The 23,671-nt window shown below is 30.6% G+C and overlaps 1 protein-coding gene across 1 annotated transcript; it reads left to right on the top strand.

Annotated features, from left to right (window-relative positions):
* The first annotated feature begins 15,745 nt into the window (after positions 1 to 15,745).
* Positions 15,746 to 17,600, top strand: LOC109152757. Its single transcript, XM_019300405.1, has 2 exons — positions 15,746 to 16,637; positions 16,735 to 17,600. The coding sequence occupies exons 1-2, from the start codon at positions 15,746 to 15,748 to the stop codon at positions 17,598 to 17,600; spliced, it is 1,758 nt and encodes a 585-aa protein (XP_019155950.1).
* The last annotated feature ends 6,071 nt before the right edge of the window (positions 17,601 to 23,671 follow it).

The raw sequence follows: 23,671 nt of genomic DNA, 5'->3' as shown, positions 1-23,671 counted from the left end.
GACGGAATCCCTCCCTCCTTATATTCCTTCTGAGTTAAGTTAATGAAATTATGAAGTTTTTGGTTTTCAAAAAAAAAAAAAAATACTTTTTCAACCTAATGAATCACAAAGAGTCAACAACGCATCCATTGAGGCTCAATCTCATGACCTCACACATGGGAAAGGTCACTACATGCTATCTGAACACAAAGTGCTTGGCAAAAAAATTAAAAAAATATAATTCAGCCAATCATATTAACTACTTGGGGATTTATTGACAAAAAGAGTATTCAAATGACACAACAAATTGAAGTGGGAAACTATCTCGCAATGTCCTTGTTTGGCAATTAGTAGTTAGCTCTTAAATATTAGTATATATTTAATATTTTATGTCCTAATTTTTATTTTCTCTCCCTTATGTCCCGTATTTGGTTTCAACCATAGCTATAAAATTATTTTATTGACAATTATAATGAATCTACATTCAATTATATATGCATGAACAATTACAATATAATCTTGTCTTGATATACTTTAAAGTACTTATTTAAAAAAAAAAAAAACTAGGCATTATCCCAATCGCGCAATGCGCGTAAAAAAACTAGTACGTATTATAAGGTTCAATCTTATGAATTTTTTGTGCCAACTATATTATAGTATAAGTAGAAGGAATTGTATGATTTCAGGTCAACATGTTATTTTAGACCTAATTGTATGATTTTGTGTAGTTCAGGGACCAAATTGCATTGTTTTTGGGTTCGATGGCTTAATTGCACTTCGGTGTGCAGTTCAGTGACCTATTTGACTCTTATTCCAAATTATTCTAGCTAAGAGCCTAAGACAGCTGTCATTGTTGTTGACTAGAAGCTGAGACGAAGTTGCCGGACGGCAGCTGGAGACGAATCTGAGATCTGTTTTTTTTTTTTTTTTTTTTTTTTTTTTTTTTTTTTTTTTAAATTTAAAATGATTAAATAAAATAAAAAATAATTATTTTAATATGATAACCTAAACTAATAGGTAAATAGGTCACATTTGGCTTAAAGACATCATTTTGCATTGTTCAGAGACTTAATTGCATTATTTTTTAGTTCAATGACCTAATTACATTTTTTGTGTAGTTCAATGGCCTATTTAACTCTTATTCAAAAAAAATATCTAATTGAATTTTTTTTTACCAAGTTTGCATTTAAGGTGTTAGGTATTAATTAATTAGAGGTGCTTTAATTTCGACTAGGGCCTCCCCTAAAGGAGGTTCTAGTATAGCTTAATTAGAAATAAGTTAAAATTATAATTTATACATCTTCATAATATGCTAATTATTAATGACACTTCTGAATTATTAGTGGTGTAAATGTTGCTTTTCAATTTTTAAAACAGTACATATATTGTCCATTCCGTACCATATGAGAGGAAAATTGAGGGACAACATTTACACTACGGGAGGAACAATATATGTACCATTTTGAAAACTGAGTGGCAACATTTACACCACTAATAATTCAGAAGTGACATTAATAATTAACATATTATGGAAGACATAAATTACAATTTTTTTAATAGTTACGGAATATTCCGTTATTAAAGTTTACACTAATAAAATATACCAGTATTTAGGAAATTTGTAAATGATATAATAGACACAATATTTGGAGACTTTTTTTAAAACCTATTAGTGAAACATAGGAATTAATTTAGGTGATTATAATTATTAATTGAATTTTATTGGTGACAATAAATTGTTAGGTGGCTAACTTTATTTTTCTGGACTTACCGGTTGGCACGGGATTTTCATATGCAACCACTCCCCAAGCTAATAGCTCGGATAGTTTGCAAGCGGCTAACCATGGTTATCAGTTTATTCAAAAGGTAATTAATTAATGGAAAAATGACACTTTTTATCCCTGAGTTATATACTTATAGCACTTTTTTCCCTCAATTATTTAGGTAAGCACATTAGCCCCCTCAATTATTCTAAAAGTAGTGCTTTTTCCCCATAATATATTAAATTGACATTTATACCCTTAAAATAAACATTTTATTTATTTTACTACTCCAACAAATTATTGCGTATACGTAGGAATGACCACGGTTCGGTTTGAATTGAACCGGATACTAAAGCAATCGAATTAATAGTTTATGGTTATAATTCAGATCTAGAACCCAATATTTAAATGTCAATTTATTAAAATTATGTATCAAAAAAATTGAATCTTGAATCTTGAACCGTGAACCGGCGGTTCCGGATCTGATTCGCGATTTTGAACCGTCTTTATTTTAAAATTTTATTTTTTATTTTAAAATAGTCTAAATTAAACAATAAATGTATTTTATTTTTTCAGTTCGGAACATGAACCGTCCGTTCCGGTTCACGATTTTAATAAACTCTAAATATCGAATTTCGATTCTAAATTGTAATTGAAATATTTCGGTTTGGTTGCTATAGTGTTTGTTTAGTTTGAACCAATTATGGTCATAATTTTTTGGAGAAAAAAAATAAATTAAATATTTAGTTTAAGGGTAAATATGTCCATTTAACATTTCAGGGAGAAAAACAGCCACTTCAATAATTTAGGGGGAAAAAATGCTATAGGTATATAACTCAGGGGGAAAAAGTGTCATTTTCCCTTAATTAATTACCCAAAGGATTAGCCAGAGAATAAATCATATTTCTTTTAACTTGATTATCGTAATATTCTCGACTTTGCATCATCAATTTGTAAATACTTTGATTTTAACTTTGTGATTTACAGTGGTTTGATTTGCACCCAGAATTCGTAGGGAATCAATTTTATGTTAGTGGAGACTCATATTCCGGTATTACTGTTTCAATAGTTACTCAAGTTATATCCGATGGTAAATTTTTAGAATTATTTTTTTTTTTATTATAAGTTATGCATGCACACATAATAGTATGTTTTATAAGAATAATTCGAATTAATATTAAGTTTAGTCCTCGATTTTGATGAATTTTTCATATCAAGTTTTAAACAAATAATTTCGCTACATTTTGGCATTGACTAATTGATGATTTTTCAACCCTAACCCATTTTTCCTCATGATGACTCAATGGCTCAGCCAACATGGCCAAATGCTAGTGTGCACAAGAAATATGTCAACTTTGGACATAATTCTTACACTGCCGCCGTCCGAGATTCGAATCTTGGTCTCTTCTCCTAAATAATGCCTACTAAACCATTGAGCTAAACCTGTGCGGACAATAAACAATCATTTTCTTCCAATTAGAGAATATGAAATTTAAAATTTACATATTTATTCATGGAATTAAATATATGACAAATGACTGAGGGTCAGATACTGACCGTGAGTGTTTCCCTCCTTTCTTTTCAAAAAAAAAAAAAATGACTAATTTAAATAAAATTATTAAAGCCAAAATGTAGTGAAATTATTTATCTAGAACTAAATTTTAAAAATCTATCAAAGTGGAAAATTAAACATGATATTAGCTCATACTAATTATAAGGGTTATTGTGGAACCTTAGGAATTGAGGCAGGAATTACTCAGATTAATCTTAAGGTAGGTCATTATTTCAACTCATCTACATACTCTCTCTCTCTCTTCCCCCCCCCCCCCCTCGCAATATAGTGTATACACTCAATCCGATGTCTGTTTTGGGGTTCCATGCAGGGATATTTACTTGGGAATCCATTAACAACACCAAATAATAAGGACTATAAAGTCCCATTTGCACATAACATGAGACTTATTTCTAATGAACTCTACGAGGTAAATTACAATGTCTTAATTTGATTCATTGTCAAAGAACTTGTAGTTAAGCAGCATGGAGTGACTCTCCTAAGTGTAAGGTTATGGATTCAAATTTTAGTAAGGGCGCTATTGACTTGTTAAACTTCAGTAGATTGAGAAAGTATATATGGACATATACTACATGTCAAATAGGCCCATCTACTACTACCAAGTGCTCAATTCTCACCACAAACTAAATTAAATGCTAATTGACCACACTTACCTGCTAAATTTGTTCAATTGATTTTTTTTTTTTTTTTTTTTTTTTGCAGGTTGCTAATAGGTTACCAATTCAATTATTAAAAAAATAATTACAACATAATTTAAAAAAAAAAAAAAAAGAATTTCAGCCACAGTCGGATAGCCACGGCTGTCATGTTTGAGGTCCAGATCTGGACCTCAAACGGCCTGGAACGAGGACTAGCCACCGCCATCGTTCCAAACGGCCATGGATGGCCATGGTCGTCCCCAGACAGCCATGGCCGTCGAATTTTTTTTTTTAGACGGCCATGACCGTTTGGAACGAGTGCGGCGGCCAGCCCTCGTTCCAGGCCGTTTGAAGTCCAGATCTGGACCTCAAACATGACAGCCATGGCTGTTCGGTTGTCCTCGCCGGACAGCCACGGCTGTCTGTGAAATACTAAATACTCAGCCACCGGCTGTCCTCGCTGGATAGTTGGTGGCTGAAATTCCATTTTTTAAATATAATTTTAAAATTATTTTTAATTATTATTTTTAATAATGAATTGGTAACCTGTTAGCAACTTGAAAGAAGGTCAATTACCTGCAAAAAAACTAATTGAACAAATTTAACAGGTAAGTGTGGTTAATTAGCGTTTAATTTAGTTCGTGGTGAAAATTGAACACTTGGCAGTAGTAGATGGGCATATTTGACACTTCTCCCTATAATTTTTCATGAATTATTAATTAATTACAAAGTATAAATCAATACAATGCTTAATAATTATAACTAAATGTGAATAAATACATTATATTACACATATGTGACAGAATCGTGAGCCCGCGGAAATATTTGAAGAGGAATGAAATTGAATTTCATGAAAAATAAATTACCAAAAAGATTAATTCCATTGTTTGTTTGGCAGAAAAAAAAATGTAATTGAAATATTAATTCCATTGTTTGGTTGGGTTTGGAATTGTAAAGATAATAATGAGTATAAAGACCAATATACTCATACACAATAATCATAAGAGTAATTAAGAAGGCTTTATGATTACAAAAATTGTCCTACCAAGTGATCAAAGAATTTTTTTTTCATGAAAAATAAAATACCAATAATACTTAGACAAAGAAAATCTCAAATTTGAGGAATTTTACTCCCTTTGAAAAATGAACTCCAAGAATCAAACAAGAAAAAATAATATTTTCTTCAAATTTTAAAATTGACTTCATTGAAAAATATTTTCCATCCAACCAAACATGCTACTTCTAGTGGTTAGCAAATGGTGTTGATGGCTAATTGTTAACTTATTGTCTTAACTTGATTGACTACTATTGTAGGATGATTGGTGCTCTCTGAGGTCTTTTTTATAATATTTTGGTACACCTAATTACACCTAATTATTAGGGTGTGCATTTCAGTTTTCAATTAAGGTTTTTTTTTTTTTTTTTTTTTTTTTTTAATTCATGTTCGGTTCGGTTTGAAAGAGTTCAATTTTCGTTGGGGTTTTGTTCGGTTCAGATTTCAGTTTGGTTTGAGAACTCGGATATTCCCTAATTTATTTTTTTTGCACACAATTATTTATTTATTTATTTTCACTAATAATTTAAATTTCAAAATCTAAACAAGCCAACCATGCATATTTCATATTTCTCAATATAAAATAAGTCTAAATCAAACCGACCTCTTTACTTGCATCTGGTGTCCGACAACAGCATCACAGACTTGTCGACTCACAAAGAAAAATTGACAACAAATAACAATTTTGAAAATTTGGGTTAGGGAATTGGGGATTTAGTGTGTGTGTGTGTGTATAATGATCGATTTTTCGATTTGATTTGATTTATAACTGAACCGAACGAAAACCATTCCGTTTATAAAATTAAGAACTAATTTATTTTTAATAATAAATCAAAATCGAACCGTGTTTAACTCGGCTGGGATAATCCATTGAAAGGCCTGCTTATCCCAATTACCATATAGTATTAGCTGGTAATAGGGATGACAGCGGGACGGGAGCGGGGAGTATACTCTATGTCCCTGACCCCGTTCAACCCCTAGTCAAAATGTTAAATTAGTGTAATTTTTAATTAAAATTTTTCTAAACCAAAGTCATAATTTCAAAAATTAAAATACTCAAATCTATATAATAATTATTCGGGACGTGGCTGGGCGGGGAAGAGTATCCATGTCCCGTCCCTGTTTTCCAAAAATTTTCCTCATCCCCATTTTCGTCAAGGAGGGGATCGGAGATCCCTGTTGAAGACGGAACAAATTGGTGAAATTGCCATGGACATATGTCACGTGGCTAGGGCAATCGGCAATCGGAGGACTATTTATGGAATTAACTCTTAAAAATATGAATTAGACTTTTTATTCGGTTAATGAAATTGGGTCTTGATGAGCCCTGATCTCATTTTTCATAAGCCCATAATCAATGGCGGACCTACAATGGGGGCAGTGGAGGCAGCTGCCCCCATTAAGAGGGTTAATTTAGTGTATGAATTTATTTTCCATATTTATAAAAGTTGTCTAGAATTTATAAAATTATTTTTAAAATTTTTTTAGGGGGTTAATCTAGTATATGAAATAATTTTCTAAATTTAGAAAGGCTATCTAGAGTTTATAGAATTATTTTTGAAATTTTTTCAAGGGGTCAATCTAGTATATGAAAATATTTTTCATATTTAGAAAGGTTGATTGGAGTTTAGAAAATTATTTTTAAAATTTGTTTAGGCGGTTAATCTTGTATATGAAATTATTTTCTATATTTAGAAAAGGTTGTCTGGTGTTTAGAAAATTATTTTTGAAATTTTTTCAGGGGGTAAATTTAGTATATGAAATTATTTTCCATATTAAGAAAGTTTATCTACAGTTTATAAAATTATTTTTAAAATTTTTTTATTGGGTCAATCTAGAATATGAAATTATTTTCTATATTTAGAAAAGTTGTCTGGACATTATAAAATTATTTTTAAAGTTTCTTTAGGGTGTCAATCTAGTATATGAAATTATTTTCTATATTTAGAAAGGTTGTGTAGAGTTTATAAAATTATTTTTAAAAATTTTTTAGGGGGTCAATTTAGTATATGAAATTATTTTCTATATAAATAAAGGTTGTCTGGTGTTTATAAAATTATTTTTGAAATTTTTTCAAGGGGTCAATTTAGTATATGAAATTATTTTTCATATTAAGAAAGGTTATCTAGAGTTTATAAAATTATTTTTAAAATTTTTTTATTGGGTCAATCAAGTATATAAAATTATTTTCTATATTTAGAAAAGTTGTCTGGAATTTATAAAATTATTTTTAAAATTTCTTTAGGGTGTCAATATAGTATATGAAATTATTTTCTATATTTGGAAAGGTTGTGTGGAGTTTATAAAATTATTTTTGAAATTTTTTCAAGGGTTAATTTAGTATATGAAATTATTTTCCATATAAAGAGAGGTTGTCTGGTGTTTATAAAATTATTTTTAAAATTTTTTTAGCCTGTTAATCTTGTATATGAAATTATTTTCTATATTTAGAAAGGTTGTCTGGAGTTTATAAAATAATTTTTGAAATTTTTTCAACGGGTCAATTTAGTATATGAAATTATTTTCCATATTAAGAAAGGTTATCTAGAGTTTATAAAATTATTTTTAAAATTTTTTTATTGTGTCAATCTAGCATATGATTTTATTTTCTATATTTAGAAAAGTTGTCTGGACTTTATAAAATTATTTTTAAAATTTCTTTAGGGTGTCAATCTAGTATATGAAATTATTTTCTATATTTAAAAAGGTTGTGTGGAGTTTATGAAATTATTTTTGAAATTTTTTCAAGGGATCAATTTAGTATATGAACATATTTTCCATATTAAAAAAGGTTATCTAGATTATATAAAATTATTTTTAAAATTTTTTTAGTGTATCAATCTAGTATATGAAATTATTTTCTATATTTTGAATGGTTGTCTAGAGTTTATAAAATTATTTTTGAAATTTTTTCAAGGGGTCAATTTAGTATATGAACTTATTTTCCATATTAAGAAAGGTTATCGGGAGTTTATAAAATTATTTTAAAAATTTTTTTAGGGTGTCAATCTAGTATATGAAATTATTTTCTATATTTAGAAAGGTTGTCTGAAGTTTATAAAATTATTTTTAAAATTTCTTTAGGGTGTCAATCTAGTATATGACTTTATTTTCCATATTTAGAATGGTTGTCTGGAGTTTATATAATTATTTTTAAAAATTTTTTAGGGTGTCAATCTAGTATATGAAATAATTTTCTATATTTAGAAAGGTTGTCTGGAGTTTAAAAATTATTTTTGAAATTTTTTTAGGGGGTCAATAAAAAATATGAAATTATTTTCTAGAGAAAAGTGTCAAATTGGCCCCCTAAGTCGACCAGATAGTGCAATTGGGTCTCCTAACTAAAAAAAGCTCCATTCAGATCTCCTAAACCTACAAAATTGTTCAATTAAGTCCGAAGTGACTTGTTTAGCAGGTTAAGCCTTCAAATGTTTGACACGTGTCTTTTTTAAATATTTTATATTTTTTAATAAAATTTATTTATTTTTTATTTATTAAAAATATATATTACAGAGTATTAAAAAAACATATTCCCTAAAAAAAAAAACATGTCCTGTCCATCAACGAAATAAACTTCTCCTACTTAAAAAACGTAGGCCTTCAGCAGCCGCCTCCCCCTGATACTCGACGGATGCCTTCGCACTTCGCCGCAGGCGTCTCAAACACCGAAGCAGAAAATCCACACCCACACTTTGGTGAATGAGAAAGCAACCTAATAAGATTTTCAACGCTTTGAGACCGGCGATGGTCGCCTCCTGCACGACGTTCTCTTCCATCTTCACGACAAATCCATCATTCCAGTAACCTCTCATGCATCAACTCCACATACATCCCTCTCCCACCCTACAGAGCTCAAACCTTCTAGGAGAAAGAAAAAATTGAAGAAAGCCAAGAAGGCATTACAATCTTTCACCGTCATGGGTTGTCCCCAAATCTGGCATGTTAGTCGTCTAATGATTTCGTGTTGGTTTCGGGTAGGAGATCCTCGTCGGAAAGTGGTAGGCAAACAGCCGATGGCTGTATGTGTGTTTTTTTTTTTTAATAATATATTTTTTAATAAATAAATAATATAAATTTTATAAAAGAATAGAAAATATTTAAAAAATATACACGTGTCAAACATGGAAGACTTAACCTACTAAATAAGTCACTTTGGACTTAATTGAACAATTTTGTAGGTTTAGAGGATCTAAATGGAGCTTTTTTTAGTTAGGGAACCCAATTGCACTATCCGATCGACTTAGGGGGTCAATTTGACACTTTTCCCTATTTTCCATATTTAGAAAGGTTGTCTGGAGTTTATAAAATTATTTTTGAAATTTTATCAAGGGGTCAATTAATTATATGAAAATATTTTCTATATTTAGAAAGGTTGTTTGGAGTTTAAAAAATTATTTTTAAAATTTTTTTAGCGGGTTAATCTTGTATATGAAATTATTTTTTATATTAAGAAAGATTGTCTGGAGTTTATAAAATTATTTTTGAAATTCTTTTAAGGGGTCAATTTAGTATATGAAATTATTTTCCATATTAAGAAAGGTTATCTAGAGTTTATAAAATTATTTTTAAAATTTTTTTATTGGGTCAATCAAGTATATGAAATTATTTTCTATATTTAGAAAAGTTGTCTGGACTTTATAAAATTATTTTTCAAATTTCTTTAGGGTGTCAATATAGTATATGAAATTATTTTCTATATTTGGAAAGGTTGTGTGGAGTTTATAAAATTATTTTTGAAATTTTTTCAAGGGTTAATTTAGTATATGAAATTATTTTCCATATAAAGAGAGGTTGTCTGGTGTTTATAAAATTATTTTTAAAATTTTTTTAAAGGGTCAATCAAGTATATGAAATTATTTTCTATATTTAGAAAGGTTGTCGCGAGTTTATAAAAATATTTTTAAAATTTCTTTAGGGTGTCAATCTAGTATATGAATTTATTTTCCATATTTAGAAAGGTAATTTGAAGTTTAAAATATTATTTTTAAAATTTTTATAGGGGGTCAATCAAAAATATGAAATTATTTTCTATATTTAGAAAGGTTGTCTAGAGTTTATAAAATTATTTTTGAAATTTTATCAAGGGGTCAATTTATTATATAAAAATATTTTCTATATTAAGAAAGGTTGTTTGGAGTTTAAAAAATTATTTTTAAAATTTTTTTAGCGGGTTAATCTTGTATATGAAATTATATTTTATATTTAGAAAGGTTGTCTGGAGTTTATAAAATTATTCTGGAAATTTTGTCAACGGGTCAATTTAGTATATGAAATTATTTTCCATATTAAGAAAGGTTATCTAGAGTTTATAAAATTATTTTTAAAATTTTTTTATTGGGTCAATCTAGCATATGAAATTATTTTCTATATTTAGAAAAGTTGTCTGGACTTTATAAAATTATTTTTAAAATTTTTTTGGGTGTCAATCTAGTATATGAAATTATTTTCTATATTTAGAAAGGTTGTGTGGAGTTTATGAAATTATTTTTGAAATTTTTTCAAGGGGTAAATTTAGTATATGGACATATTTTCCATATTAAAAAAGGTTATCTAGATTTTATAAAATTATTTTTAAACTTTTTTTAGGAGGTTAATTTTGTATATGAAATTATTTTTTATATTTAGAAAGGTTTTATGGAGTTTATAAAATTATTTTTGAAATTTTTTCAAGGTGTTAATTTAGTATATGAAATTATTTTTCATATTAAGAAAGGTTATCCAAAGTTTATAAAATTATTTTTAAAATTATTTTATTGGGTCAATCTAGTATATGAAATTATTTTCTATATTTTGAAAGGTTGTCTGAACTTTATAAAATTATTTTTGAAATTTCTTTAGGGTGTCAATCTAGTATATGAAATTATTTTCTATATTTAGAATGGTTGTCTGGAGTTTATAAAATTATTTTTGAAATTCTTTCAAGAGGTCAATTTAGTATATGAAATTATTTTCCATATTAAGAAAGGTTATCTGTTGTTTATAAAATTGTTTTTAAAATATTTTTAGGGGGTCAATCTTGTATGTGAAATTATTTTCTATATTTAGAAAGGATGTATGAAGTTTATAAAATAATTTTTATAATTTTTTAGGGTGTCAATCTAGTATATGAAATTATTTTTTATATTTAGAAAGGTTGTCTGAAGTTTATAAAATTATTTTTTAAATTTTTTCAAGGGGTCAATTTAGTATATTAAATTATTTTCCATACTAAGAAAGGTTATCTAGATTTTATAAAATTATTTTAAAATTTTTTTAGGGGGTCAATCAAGTAATTATTTTCTATATTTAGAAAGGTTGTCTGGACTTTATTAAATTATTTTTTAAATTTTTTCAAGGGGTCAATTTAGTATATGAAATTATTTTCCATATTAAGAAAGGTTATCTAAAGTTTCTAAAATTATTTTTAAAATTTTTTTATTGGGCCAATCTAGTATATGAAATTATTTTCTATATTTAGAAAGGTTGTTTGAACTTTATAAAATTATTTTTAAAATTTCTTTAGGGTGTCAATCTAGTATATGAAATTATTTTCTATATTTAGAAAGGTTGTCTGGAGTTTATAAAATTATTTTTTAAATTTTTTCAACGGGTCAATTTAATATATGAAATTATTTTCCATATTAAGAAAGGTTATCTGTTTTTTATAAAATTATTTTTAAAATTTCTATAGGGTGTCAATCTAGTATATGACTTTAGTTTCCATATTTAGAATGGTTGTCTGGAGTTTAAATAATTATTTTTAAAATTTTTTTAGGTTGTCAATCTAGTATATGAAATTATTTTCTATATTTATTAAGGTTGTCTGGAGTTTATAAAATTATTTTTGAAATTTTTTAAGGGGTCAATATAGTATATGAAAATATTTTCCATATATAGAAAGGTTGTTTGGAGTTTAACAAATTATTTTTAAAATTTTTTTAGGGGGTTAATTTTGTATATGAAATTATTTTCTATATTTTGAAAGATTGTCTGAACTTTATAAAATTATTTTTAAAATTTCTTTAGGGTGTCAATCTAGTATATGAAATTATTTTCTATATTTAGAAAGGTTGTCTGGAGTTTATAAAATTATTTTTGAAATTTTTTCAAGGGGTCAATTTAGTATATTAAATTATTTTCTATATTTAGAAAGGTTGTCTGGAGTTTTTAAAATTATTTTTGAAATTTTTTCAAGGGGTCAATTTAGTATATTAATTTTTTTTTCCATATTAAGAAAGGTTATCTGTTGTTTATAAAATTATTTTTAAAATTTTTTAGGGGGTCAATATATTATATGAAATTATTTTTTATATTTAGAAAGGTTGTCTGAAGTATATAAAATTATTTTTATAATTTTTTTAGGGTGTCAATCTAGTATATGAAATTATTTTCTATATTTAGAAAGGTTGTCTGAAGTTTTTAAAATTTCTATAGGGTGTCAATCTAGTATATGACTTTATTTTCCATATTTAGAATGGTTGTCTGGAGTTTAAATAATTATTTTAAAAAAAATTTTAGTGTGTCAATTTAGTATATGAAATTATTTTTTATATTTAGAAAGGTTGTCTGAAGTTTATAAAATTATTTTTAAAATTTTTTTAAGGGGTCAATATAGTATATGAAAATATTTTTCATATATAGAATGGTTGTTTGGAGTTTAACAAATTATTTTTAAAATTTTTTTAGAGTGTTAATTTTGTATATGAAATTATTTTTTATATTTAGAAAGGTTGTATAGATTTTATAAAATTATTTTTGAAATTTTTTCAAGGGGTCAATTTAGTATATGAAATTATTTTCCATATTAAGAAAGGTTATCGAAAGTTTATAAAATTATTTTTAAAATTTTTTTAATGGGTGAATCTAGTATATGAAATTATTTTCTATATTTAGAAAGGTTGTCTGAACTTTATAAAATTATTTTTAAAATTTCTTTAGGCTGTCAATCTTGTATATGAAATTATTTTCTATATTTAGAAAGGTTGTCTGGAGTTTATAAAATTATTTTTGTAATTTTTCAAGGGGTCAATTTAGTATATGAAATTATTTTCCATATTAAGAAAGGTTATCGGTTGTTTACAAAATTATTTTTAAAATTTTTTTAGGGGGTCAATCTCGTATATGAAATTATTTTCTATATTTAGAAAGGTTGTCTGAAGTTTATAAAATTATTTTTAAAATATTTTTAGGTTGTCAATCTAGTATATGAAATTATTTTCTATATTTAGAATGATTGTCTGAAGTTTTTAAAATTATTTTTTCAACAGGTCAATTTAGTATATTAAATTATTTTCCATATTAAGAAAGGTTATCTAGATTTTATAAAATTATTTTTAAAATTTTTTTAGGGGTCAATCAAGTAATTATTTTCTATATTTAGAAAGGTTGTCTGGACTTTATAAAATTATTTTTGAAATTTTTTCAAGGTGTCAATTTAGTATATGAAATTATTTTCCATATTACGAAAGGTTATCTAGAGTTTATAAAATTATTTTTAAAATTTTTTTAGTTGGTCAATTTAGTATATAAAATTATTTTCTATATTTTGAAAGGTTGTCTGGAGTTTATAAAATTATTTTTAAAATTTCTTTACGGTGTCAATCTAGTATATGAATTTATTTTCTATATTTAGAAAGGTTGTCTCTAGTTTAAAAAATTATTTCTAAATTTTTTTTAGGGGGTCAATCAAGTATATGAAATTATTTTCTATATTTAGACAGGTTGTCTGGAGTTTATAAAATTATTTTTGTAATTTTTTCAAGGGGTCAATTTATTATTATTATTATTATTATTATTATTATTATTATTATTATTATTTGATGATGATGATGGTGGTGGTGGTGGTGGTGGTGGTGGTGGTGGTGGTGGTGGTGGTGGTGGTGGTGGTGGTGGTGGTGGTGGTGGTGGTGGTGGTGGTGGTGGTGGTGGTGGTGGTGGTGGTGGTGGTGGTGGTGGTGGTGGTGGTGGTGGTGGTGGTGGTGGTGGTGGTGGTGGTGGTGATGATGATGATGATTATTATTATTATTATTATTATTATTATTATTATTATTATTATTATTATTATTATTATTATTAGATGAAGGAGATTCGCAACAATATTGCTACTTCATTATTGGATACTAAATCATGATTATGCTAATAATATTATTTCAAAATGTTAAATTTTTTAAAGACAAAATGTTAAATTTTAATATGTAAACAAACAAATTTAAATTTTATGAAGATGTCCTTTTTTTATATTTTTATATTTATCAACTTATCAAAAAGCTAATTTTACCAAACACTTTCAAGCCTAACAGCTCTTAAGTTTTCAGCTCCTAGCTTTTAGCTTTTCAGCTTCTTTTAAGCTTTCAGCTAGGTTTGCCAAACATAGCCATAATTTCTTTTCTCAAAAAAGCTAATTGAAAAAGTTACTTTGAGTAGCGTTTTGAATTTTAGCATTTTGGAGTATAAAAAGTTAATTAACCAAACACTTATATTGATTTTTAACCAAGTCAAACAATTAATAGTGATCAAATAAGCAAATATTAACCTATAAGCTAACTATTTTACTAAACATGACCATAGACTTCAAAGTGAGTTCATAATAAGGTCCATATATAATATAGTCTGATGACAATCTTTATACCCTGCACCACGGCGTACATTGCACTGTGCACCTCCCAAAACGACGTCGTTTTGAGAGGCGTGGTAGGGAATTGACGTGATTATGTGTATTTGTTTATACAATTGTGTATTTGTTTATACAATTATGTGTATTTTTTTATACAGTTATGTGTGTTTGTTTATACAATTATGTGTATTTGTTTATATAATTATGTGTATTTTTTTATACAGTTATGTAAAACGACGTCGTTTTGCATCAGGGCGCACAATACAATGCGCATCTTGGTGGACGATATAAATTGCCGTCTGATGAAGCCAAAATTTCACCGAGGAACTTGGGATATCAAAAAGAAAAGAACAAATTAAAATAAAAAAACACACAAACAAAACAAAAAACCATCACAAAAAGATATGTATTACGTCTCAATTAAAACTTACTTTTAACCGTCAAGAAACTTGAGTTATAAAAGAATTAATGGATTTTCGTACTGAAAAGGAAAAAAACAAAAACATTTCAATTATCTAAACATGGATTTTACAAGTTTGGTAAAATCTTAACACAATCAATATAGTGGCCCGTGGTTCAACAACCACAAACGCATACTTTACTTGAGGTTTATTATAACCTCGAGTGATAAGGACATATCTCTAGGAACATTAACATATTTTTCTAGTAGTGTAATCCACTAATTGTATTGAGATATTAGTTAAATCTAGGGTAGTTAATTAACATCGTAATTTTTGTGTATTCAAACCTAAAATTCGGTTATTTGCCTATAAATACAGTTCGGATATGTTTACGCACTTTGGAAAATTTCTCTTACGTCTGCAGGGTCACCCAAAAATCAAAAGTGAAACTCAACTCCGTTGGAGATTACAAGCTGATGCAGTCACAAGAGGAGTCAAGGCAGTCAAGGGATCAGGGTTGTTCTTGTCATCTTAAGCCCAAAGGGCATTCTTGTCTTTACACTCCTATTTTCTGTTATAACCGTTTTTTGAATAGACTAGGCTTTCATATATAATGCTTCTTGCTGCTGTAATGAACGACTGAGACACAATAATGAGAGTACTTCTTCTTCTTCTTCTTCTTCTTCTTCTTCTCTGCAATGTGTTCAGCTATCAATCATCACCATCTATTTTCACATAATCTAACATGGTATCAGAGCGCTACCGTAGTTACGCCGCCGTCGTCGTCATGGATTCCGGAGTAGGTGGAGCAACGTTGACAGAAGATGCCACAGCCGCTCCTCCCATCAATCAAACTGCTGCAAATCGCAGCTACTCATATCAAACAGAGGAGTTCGATGATCCCTTATATCTACACATTACGGAGAATCCCAACCTTATGCTTGTTTCTCCCCCACTGACCGAAAGCAATTATGCTTCATGGAGCAGATCCATGAAGATTGCCCTAGAGGTGAAGAATAAGTTCGATTTTGTAGATGGAAGCATTGTGTGTCTAGGGGAAGCTGATCCGAGATACGCGATCTGGAAAAGGTGCAACGATATTGTTTGTTCCTGGATCCTGAAGTCGCTCAGTCCAACCATAGCAGAAAGTGTGCTATACTTTGAAGTAGCTGAGGAGATTTGGACAGCTCTGAGGAAAAGATATTCACAGGCTGATCCGCATAGAATAGCAGAAGTTCAGAATGCAATCTATAAAAATGTTCGAGGTACTTTGTCTATCAATGAGTATTTCACTAAATGCAATGTTCTATGGGAACAATTAAATGCAATGAGACCTATGTATATGTGTGAATGTGTGCCTAAGTGTTCCTGCAAACTTATGAGTAAGATACAAAAGGATAGAGAGGAAGATCAGGTGATAAGGTTCTTAGAGGGGTTGAATGAGGAGTTTGAAACTATAAAGTCGGGAGTATTGGTGATGGATCCTATACCAAACATTGAAAAGGTTTTGAACATGGCCTTGAAGCTGGAAAGAAAGCTAAATGGCTCTGGAAGTCATAAAAAAATGAAGTTACTTATTCCAATGCAACTCAATATCAGAATACTGATGAACAATCACCGGTGGCTGCCTCAACTTCGTATGGTAAGAAAAAGTTCAATAACACAGGAAAGAATATTCCAAAGTGTACATACTGTAATATGCTTGGCCATACTGTTGAAAAATGCTATAAAAAGCATGGCTACCCCCTGGATGGGTAGCTGGTTACAAATCCAAAAGCAGGCAGAATAATGACAATCAGCAGACTCAAAATGGCTCAGTAAATCAGGTTGGAGACATAGGCCTATCTGCTAACCAGTTCCAGAGATTGTTGTCATTATTGCAGAATCAAAACCAAGGGAGTCAAGCATCCACCAGTGCTGCACTCACAGTTGGGAAATCTGGAACCAGAACAGATTTCAGAGATAAGCCAGAAGAATCTAAGGAAGGCAGGTCTATTTCTAACTATCTTGTTAATTCCATTTTGAATTGCTCAACAGTTTGGATTCTAGATTCAGGAGCCACAGACCATATTACTTGCTCCTTAGAATATCTTGACAACTGCCATAAGGTCCAGAATATCTCTGTCAAACTGCCTAATGGAGAGACAGTGGAAGTTGCTAATGTGGGGGAAATCAAACTTTATCCAAATCTGCTATTGAAAAATGTTCTTCATATCCCAACTTTTTCTTTCAATATCATTTCTGCTAGTAGATTGGCAAAGCAGAGCAGCTGCAAACTCATTATGAATGATGTATCATGTAATATCCAGGATCCCTGTGGAATAGTGCATGGTTTTGCTGAAGAAAAGGGTGGGCTGTACTTGATCAAGCATCCACCTGCTAAGAAGGAAGATGATCAGTCTGATATAATTGATGACAGACAGTGCAGTGCTGTGACATTGCAATTATGGCACAATAGATTAGGACATTATCCTATGGACAAGATCCAATACTTGTATAGAATAAAATCTGCTCAGTCTAATAAAATTCATGGCATTGCTTGTGACAGTTGCCATTTTGCTAAACATAAGAGGTCTCTTTTTTCCTTTGAGCACATCTAGAACTGAAAATTGTTTTGATTTAATCCACATGGATGTATGGGGACCATTTGCAGTTGCATCCCAGAAAGGGGAACACTATTTCTTAACAATAGTGGATGATCATAGCAGATTCACCCGGACTCACCTCATGAGGAACAAATCAGAGGTTAGATCTTTATTTCAAGTCTTCTATCAGTATGTTGATACACAATTCTCAGCAAGAATAAAGGCTGTGAGGACAGACAATGGAAGTGAGTTTCTTATGAATGCCTTCTTTGATGAAAAAGGCATTGTTCATCAAAAGTCTTGTGTGAACACCTCACAACAAAATGGAATAGCTGAGAGAAAACACCAACATCTGTTGAATGTGGCAAGGGCCCTAAGATTTCAATCTGGGCTGCCAATGGAGTTCTGGAGTCAGTGTATCTTGCATGCCTCTTATCTAATTAACAGGCTACCCACTCCCTTAAATAATGGACAATCACCTTATGAGGTTTTATTCAAAGCTAAGGTGGATTATAGTCAATTTAGAACCTTTGGTTGTCTATGCTATGCTGCCACTGCTTCACAAGGAAGAAATAAGTTAATGCCAAGAGCCAAGAAATGCATCTTCTTGGGATTTCCTGCAAATGTGAAGGGGTACATAGTTCATGATCTTGTTGATAACTCTGATTCCATTTCCAGGGATGTGCAGTTCTATGAAGATATCTATCCCTATAAGGGAAATATTTCAGGAGTCAACAGTGAGTCTCAACATTTTAATCCCTCTCTGCCTTTAATTCCTGTTTCAGTTGAGACAGATGCTACAGGAAGGCAAATGTATTTCAACACTCAAAATGTGGAACCACACTCTGTTGAGATGAATGACTCACCACCAGATATTGAGCTACATCCAGCTGACTTTGATCAGGTTTCACCAACTCTTGAGTTCAATCAGCCTTCACTTGCTGATGAGCCACATCCCACTGAAATTGATCAACCACCAGTGGATGTTCAGCCACATTCTATTGAAGTTGATCTCACCAATGGAACAAATGAGACCACAGAGATCCGACTGACACATCCTAGAAGGTCTGGGAGAACCAGGAACATCCCCACTAAGCTGCATGACTACTATTGCCAATCCATGGTGAAAAATAAGGACAACACATCCCCACATTCATTAGACAAAGTCATATCTTATGATCATCTCCTTCCTGGTCCTAGGACATGTGCTATGTCTATTTCTTCTACTCATGAACCACAGTCCTATCAAGAAGCTGTTCAACATGAACCTTGGAGAAAGGCAATGCAGACTGAGATAGATGCATTGATTGCCAACAACACTTGGACCCTAACAGATCTTCCAGCAGGAAAATCTCCTATTGGCTGCAAATGGGTATACAAGGTTAAACATAGAGCAAATGGCTCTATAGAAAGATACAAGGCTAGATTGGTTGCAAAAGGGTATACTCAACAATTGGGAGTTGATTACACTGAAACTTTCTCACCTGTGGCTAGGATGACCACCATTAGAACATTCCTGGCTGTAGCAGTTGCTAAGAATTGGGATATTCAACAGTTGGACATCAACAATGCCTTCCTACATGGGGATCTAAAGGAGGAAGTTTACATGGTTCCACCTCCTGGTTTCCAGATTGATAGTCCTAGACAGGTTTGCAGGCTTCTAAGGTCATTATATGGCTTAAAACAAGCTAGCAGACAGTGGAATGCAAAGTTAACACAGGCATTAATGCTAATTGGTTTCCATCAGTCCACAGCAGACCCTTCTTTGTTCACAAAGACTTCAGGCAACTCTTTTACTTCCTTACTTATCTATGTGGATGATATATTAGTTGCTGGGAATGATTCATCACAAATCAATGAGCTGAAAAAATTCCTGGACATGTCTTTCAAAATAAAGGACCTTGGTAGTCTGAATTATTTCCTGGGGATTGAGGCTCTCAGAAATTCTGATGGCATCAATATTTGTCAGAGGAAGTATACTCTAGAGATCTTGAGAGAGAATGGTTTTTTGGAGGCCAAACCAGCTAAAACTCCTGCAACCACAGGTCAGAAACTAACCAGTACAGAGGGGATTCCATTGAATGATCCAGAGATTTACAGAAAGTTGATTGGGAAGCTCCTTTATCTGACTAATACCAGGCCAGATATTTCACATTCAGTTCAACAATTGAGTCAATTTGTTGACAAACCTACACACATTCATCTAACAGCAGCTCATAGAGTACTCAGGTACCTCAAGGGATCTCCAGGAAAAGGTCTATTTTATCCCTCACACTCATCTTAGGCTGCAAGGCTTTTCTGACTCAGATTGGGCTACATGTTCAGAGACTAGAAAGTCCATCACTGGCTACTGCATATACTTTGGAGAAGCCTTAATTTCCTGGAGAACTAAGAAGCAAGCTACTGTCTCAAGGTCTTCCTCTGAGGCAGAATACAGAGCTTTGGCTTCTACTGTATGTGAAATCCAATGGCTGCATTATCTGCTAACAGATTTGGGTGTGCCATGTGATAGTCCCACTTCCCTCTTTTGTGATAATCAATCTGCAATTGCCATTGGTGAGAACCATGTCTTTCATGAACGCACCAAGCACATTGAGATTGATTGCCATGTTGTCAAACAGAAAGTACAAGAAGGAGTGATCAGATTGCTCCCTATTTCATCACAGAAGCAGATTGCTGATGGATTTACAAAAGCTTTATCGAAACCAATGTTTGAAATGTTTCATTCTAAGCTGGGTCTTCAGGATGTCCATTCCCCAGCTTAAGGGGGGGTGTTGGAGATTACAAGCTGATGCAGTCACAAGAGGAGTCAAAGCAGTCAAGGGATCAGGGTTGTTCTTGTCATCTTAAGCCCAAAGGGCATTCTTGTCTTTACACTCCTATTTTCTGTTATAACCGTTTTTTGAATAGACTAGGCTTTCATATATAATGCTTCTTGCTGCTGTAATGAACGACTGAGACACAATAATGAGAGTACTTCTTCTTCTTCTTCTTCTTCTTCTCTGCAATGTGTTCAGCTATAAATCATCACCATCTGTTTTTCACATAATCTAACAAACTCTACTACATGATCAAATATGTTACACGGATGAACAGATTTCCACACTACATTTATGGCCTAATTTTTCATGCCAACCAATCTTCATCATCAACTGAGTTGGCAGGAATGCAGGTATCATCGTTCCTCAAATTCTTCACTTTTCTGGACTAATAAACAAAGTTTCCACTTCTCTGATGAATAACATATTACTTCAAACAGCTATAATTGATTACCATCTTATATAAAATATCCCTGAATTAATTTTATGAATTTTGCATATTAATTCTGCAGGAAGAAGCGTGAAGATTATGGACTAAAATATGTATATATCAGCTACACTTCTCTTGAGTTTCACACTACTATTTATACTTGCAGTATAGAACTTAAACCTTAAATCTTGTTGCAGGAAGATCTCCTTTAATCATGAAGAGTTATGTAAACGAATTTTGCTGAAGATTCTGATCTCTAAAAACTCCCTTTTGAATGAAACTCCAACAACTTCTTTTCCAGGCATATATAATTAATATAATGCATCACTAAATAAGAGTTGATATCATCTGGGGTTCTTCGAATACCGTAGTTTTGTCATGTTTAGTCCTAAACTTTTAAATCGATCACTCGTGGTCCTTCGACTTTTAAATTGTTACCATTTGTGGTCCAAGTTAATCATCTATGGTCCTTCAACTATCAAATTTTAACTAGCAGCGGTCCTTCTAGGAGGACCAATGCTGGTTAAATTTTGAAGATTGAAGGACAATAGATGGTTACTTGGACCACGAGTGGTCAATTTGAAAATTTAGAACTAAACGTAGCAAAACACTATACTCGAAAGACCTCATATAACATTAACTCCACTAAATAAAGTCCAAACTAATAAAATAAATACTAACCTAAACTTAAAATTATTTGGCAAACACTACTGGAAATTATGGAATTTTCGACCACCTGAAAGTGATCTTAAATCAAGTTAATACCAAAAAGTGATCGGAAATAGCAATAAAGGTTTTTTTCCGAATACCAAAAGTGGTCGGAACAAGACTTTCGACTTGATTTAAGATTACTTTTAGGTGGTCAGAAATTTCATAATTTTCACTATTGAAATATATTACCAATAACGCTACACAACATATATTATTTTTTGCGTTCACATGTTCAATTACTGTGATGTATCTTGACATTTATGACAAAAAAAAAATAATAATAATAATGGCTTGGTTGCCCAAAAAGTGATCTTTCAGGGATGAATCCAACCCGCAACATGCATTTTTTTTTTTTTTACAAACAATTTAAAATAATGGATTCTCGTACAGGAAAAGAAAAGAAAATAGCAATTCAATTATCTAGGACATGCATTCAAAAAAAAATTTTATCTAGGACATGGATTGTACATGTTTGGTAAAACCTTAACGTGATCTACATAGTAGCCCATGGTCCAATAACTACAAACGAATACCTTATTTATTAATTTTTGTGATGAGAGAAATTATTAGTTACTACCTGAAGGTGTGTATAAAGTAAACTTTGTCTTGTAATCTTAACTGATAAAAAGTTATACAAAAGTAAAACAATCAAGTTTATCTATAATTGACATGCTCAAACTAATGGCATATTCTGATTGTAATATAATACATCGATTATATTGAGATATTCATTAAATAATTAATGAATATTATATTGTTGTTATATATGAGTTAGATCAGAGTAAACATTACGATTTGTGTGTTTTTTTATTCCATTTAAAAAAAATAAAAGTTAGACCTTGAAATGCATTTGTTTGTTGGAAACAAGCTGATAACTCTTTTAATTACATAAATGGTCTTGAAATGTTTTAAGTGAAAAACAAAAATCTCGTCTAGGCACCGATTAATTGGTGCCTAGGTACTAGGCGCTGGCCGACCACCTAACATATCATCATAATCGGTGGTCTAGGCGGCTAGCCGCCTAACCTTCCTAGGCGCCGACTAGACCCCCTAGGCACTGACTAGGCCTTTTAAGCACCAATTAGGTCGCCTAGTTGGCCAATTAATTAGCTATTGTTCCATTCTTTTTTAAATGAGTTATTTCACTCAAAACGTCACTTTGAGCGAAATAACTCTAAAAATTTCAAACTATAGATGTTTTTTAGGTTAATATTTAATATTTTAGTATTAACTAAAGTATTAAATAGTTTAGAATTATCTACGCTTAACAAATTAAAAAAAAATAATTTTTTTAAATAAAAAATACACGGGCGCCTAGACGCCGATTAATCGTCGTCTAACCGCTTGGCACCCTCGAGCGAGCTCCTGTGAAGCGCCTAGCAATTTTTTCAACCATGAGTGAAATAACACATGAAAACATGTCCAAGAGAAAAACGGTAATTAGTCCTCTCTAACAAGATGTTTGGTTCATGAAACATACAAGGAGTAGAATAGCATTTCATAAAACATATTTATTTTATTTCAATTTTTAAAATCACATAATAGAATTCTATGGAATTGAGTATAACCTTTGTAATGAGAATTGCCATTCTCACACTCCGAAATGATTTTAGTTATGCTTGCCTCATTAGAATTTAAATTTACTTAATACAAAAAAAAAAAAAAAAAAAACAAACAAACAAATAAATAAATAAATAAATAAATAAATAAATAAATATATATATATATATATATATATATATATATATATATATATATATAGGAAAAAGTTCAAATGAGGCGAGGCATCCCGTACGGCGGTTTTCAGAATACACCAACAGTGTTAACGAGAGGCACCAACAGCGTAAGTGAAACACACCACAAAGAAATGCAAAAATACACTAAAAAATATACAACATACCCAAAAAAAAAAAATACAACATACCTCCTTACCACTAATGATGTATTTTCGAACACTGTGTGGTGCTTTTAGTCAAACCTAATGCTGTGTTGTTGGTGATGCGTACTTAATTTGTGTGTTTTTTGTGGTGCATTTCCTTACGTTGATGGTGTATATCTTGCTTAACTATTGGTGTATTCTGAAAACCGCCGCACGACTACACGGGAAGGGGTCATCACACCTGAAC

Source organism: Ipomoea nil, unplaced genomic scaffold, assembly GCF_001879475.1.
Source record: "Ipomoea nil cultivar Tokyo-kokei standard unplaced genomic scaffold, Asagao_1.1 scaffold2480, whole genome shotgun sequence".
Taxonomy (NCBI): Eukaryota; Viridiplantae; Streptophyta; class Magnoliopsida; order Solanales; family Convolvulaceae; genus Ipomoea; species Ipomoea nil.
Note: the sequence above shows the minus strand (reverse complement) of the source record. Positions and strands in the feature narration are given on the sequence as shown.

Coding starts and splice junctions, on each gene's coding strand:
- LOC109152757 (XM_019300405.1), top strand. CDS start 15,746: ATGGTATCAGAGCGCTACCGTAGTTACGCCGCCGTCGTCGTCATGGAT. Junction 16,638..16,734: donor CCGGTGGCTGCCTCAACTTC/GTATGGTAAGAA, acceptor TGCTATAAAAAG/CATGGCTACCCCCTGGATGG.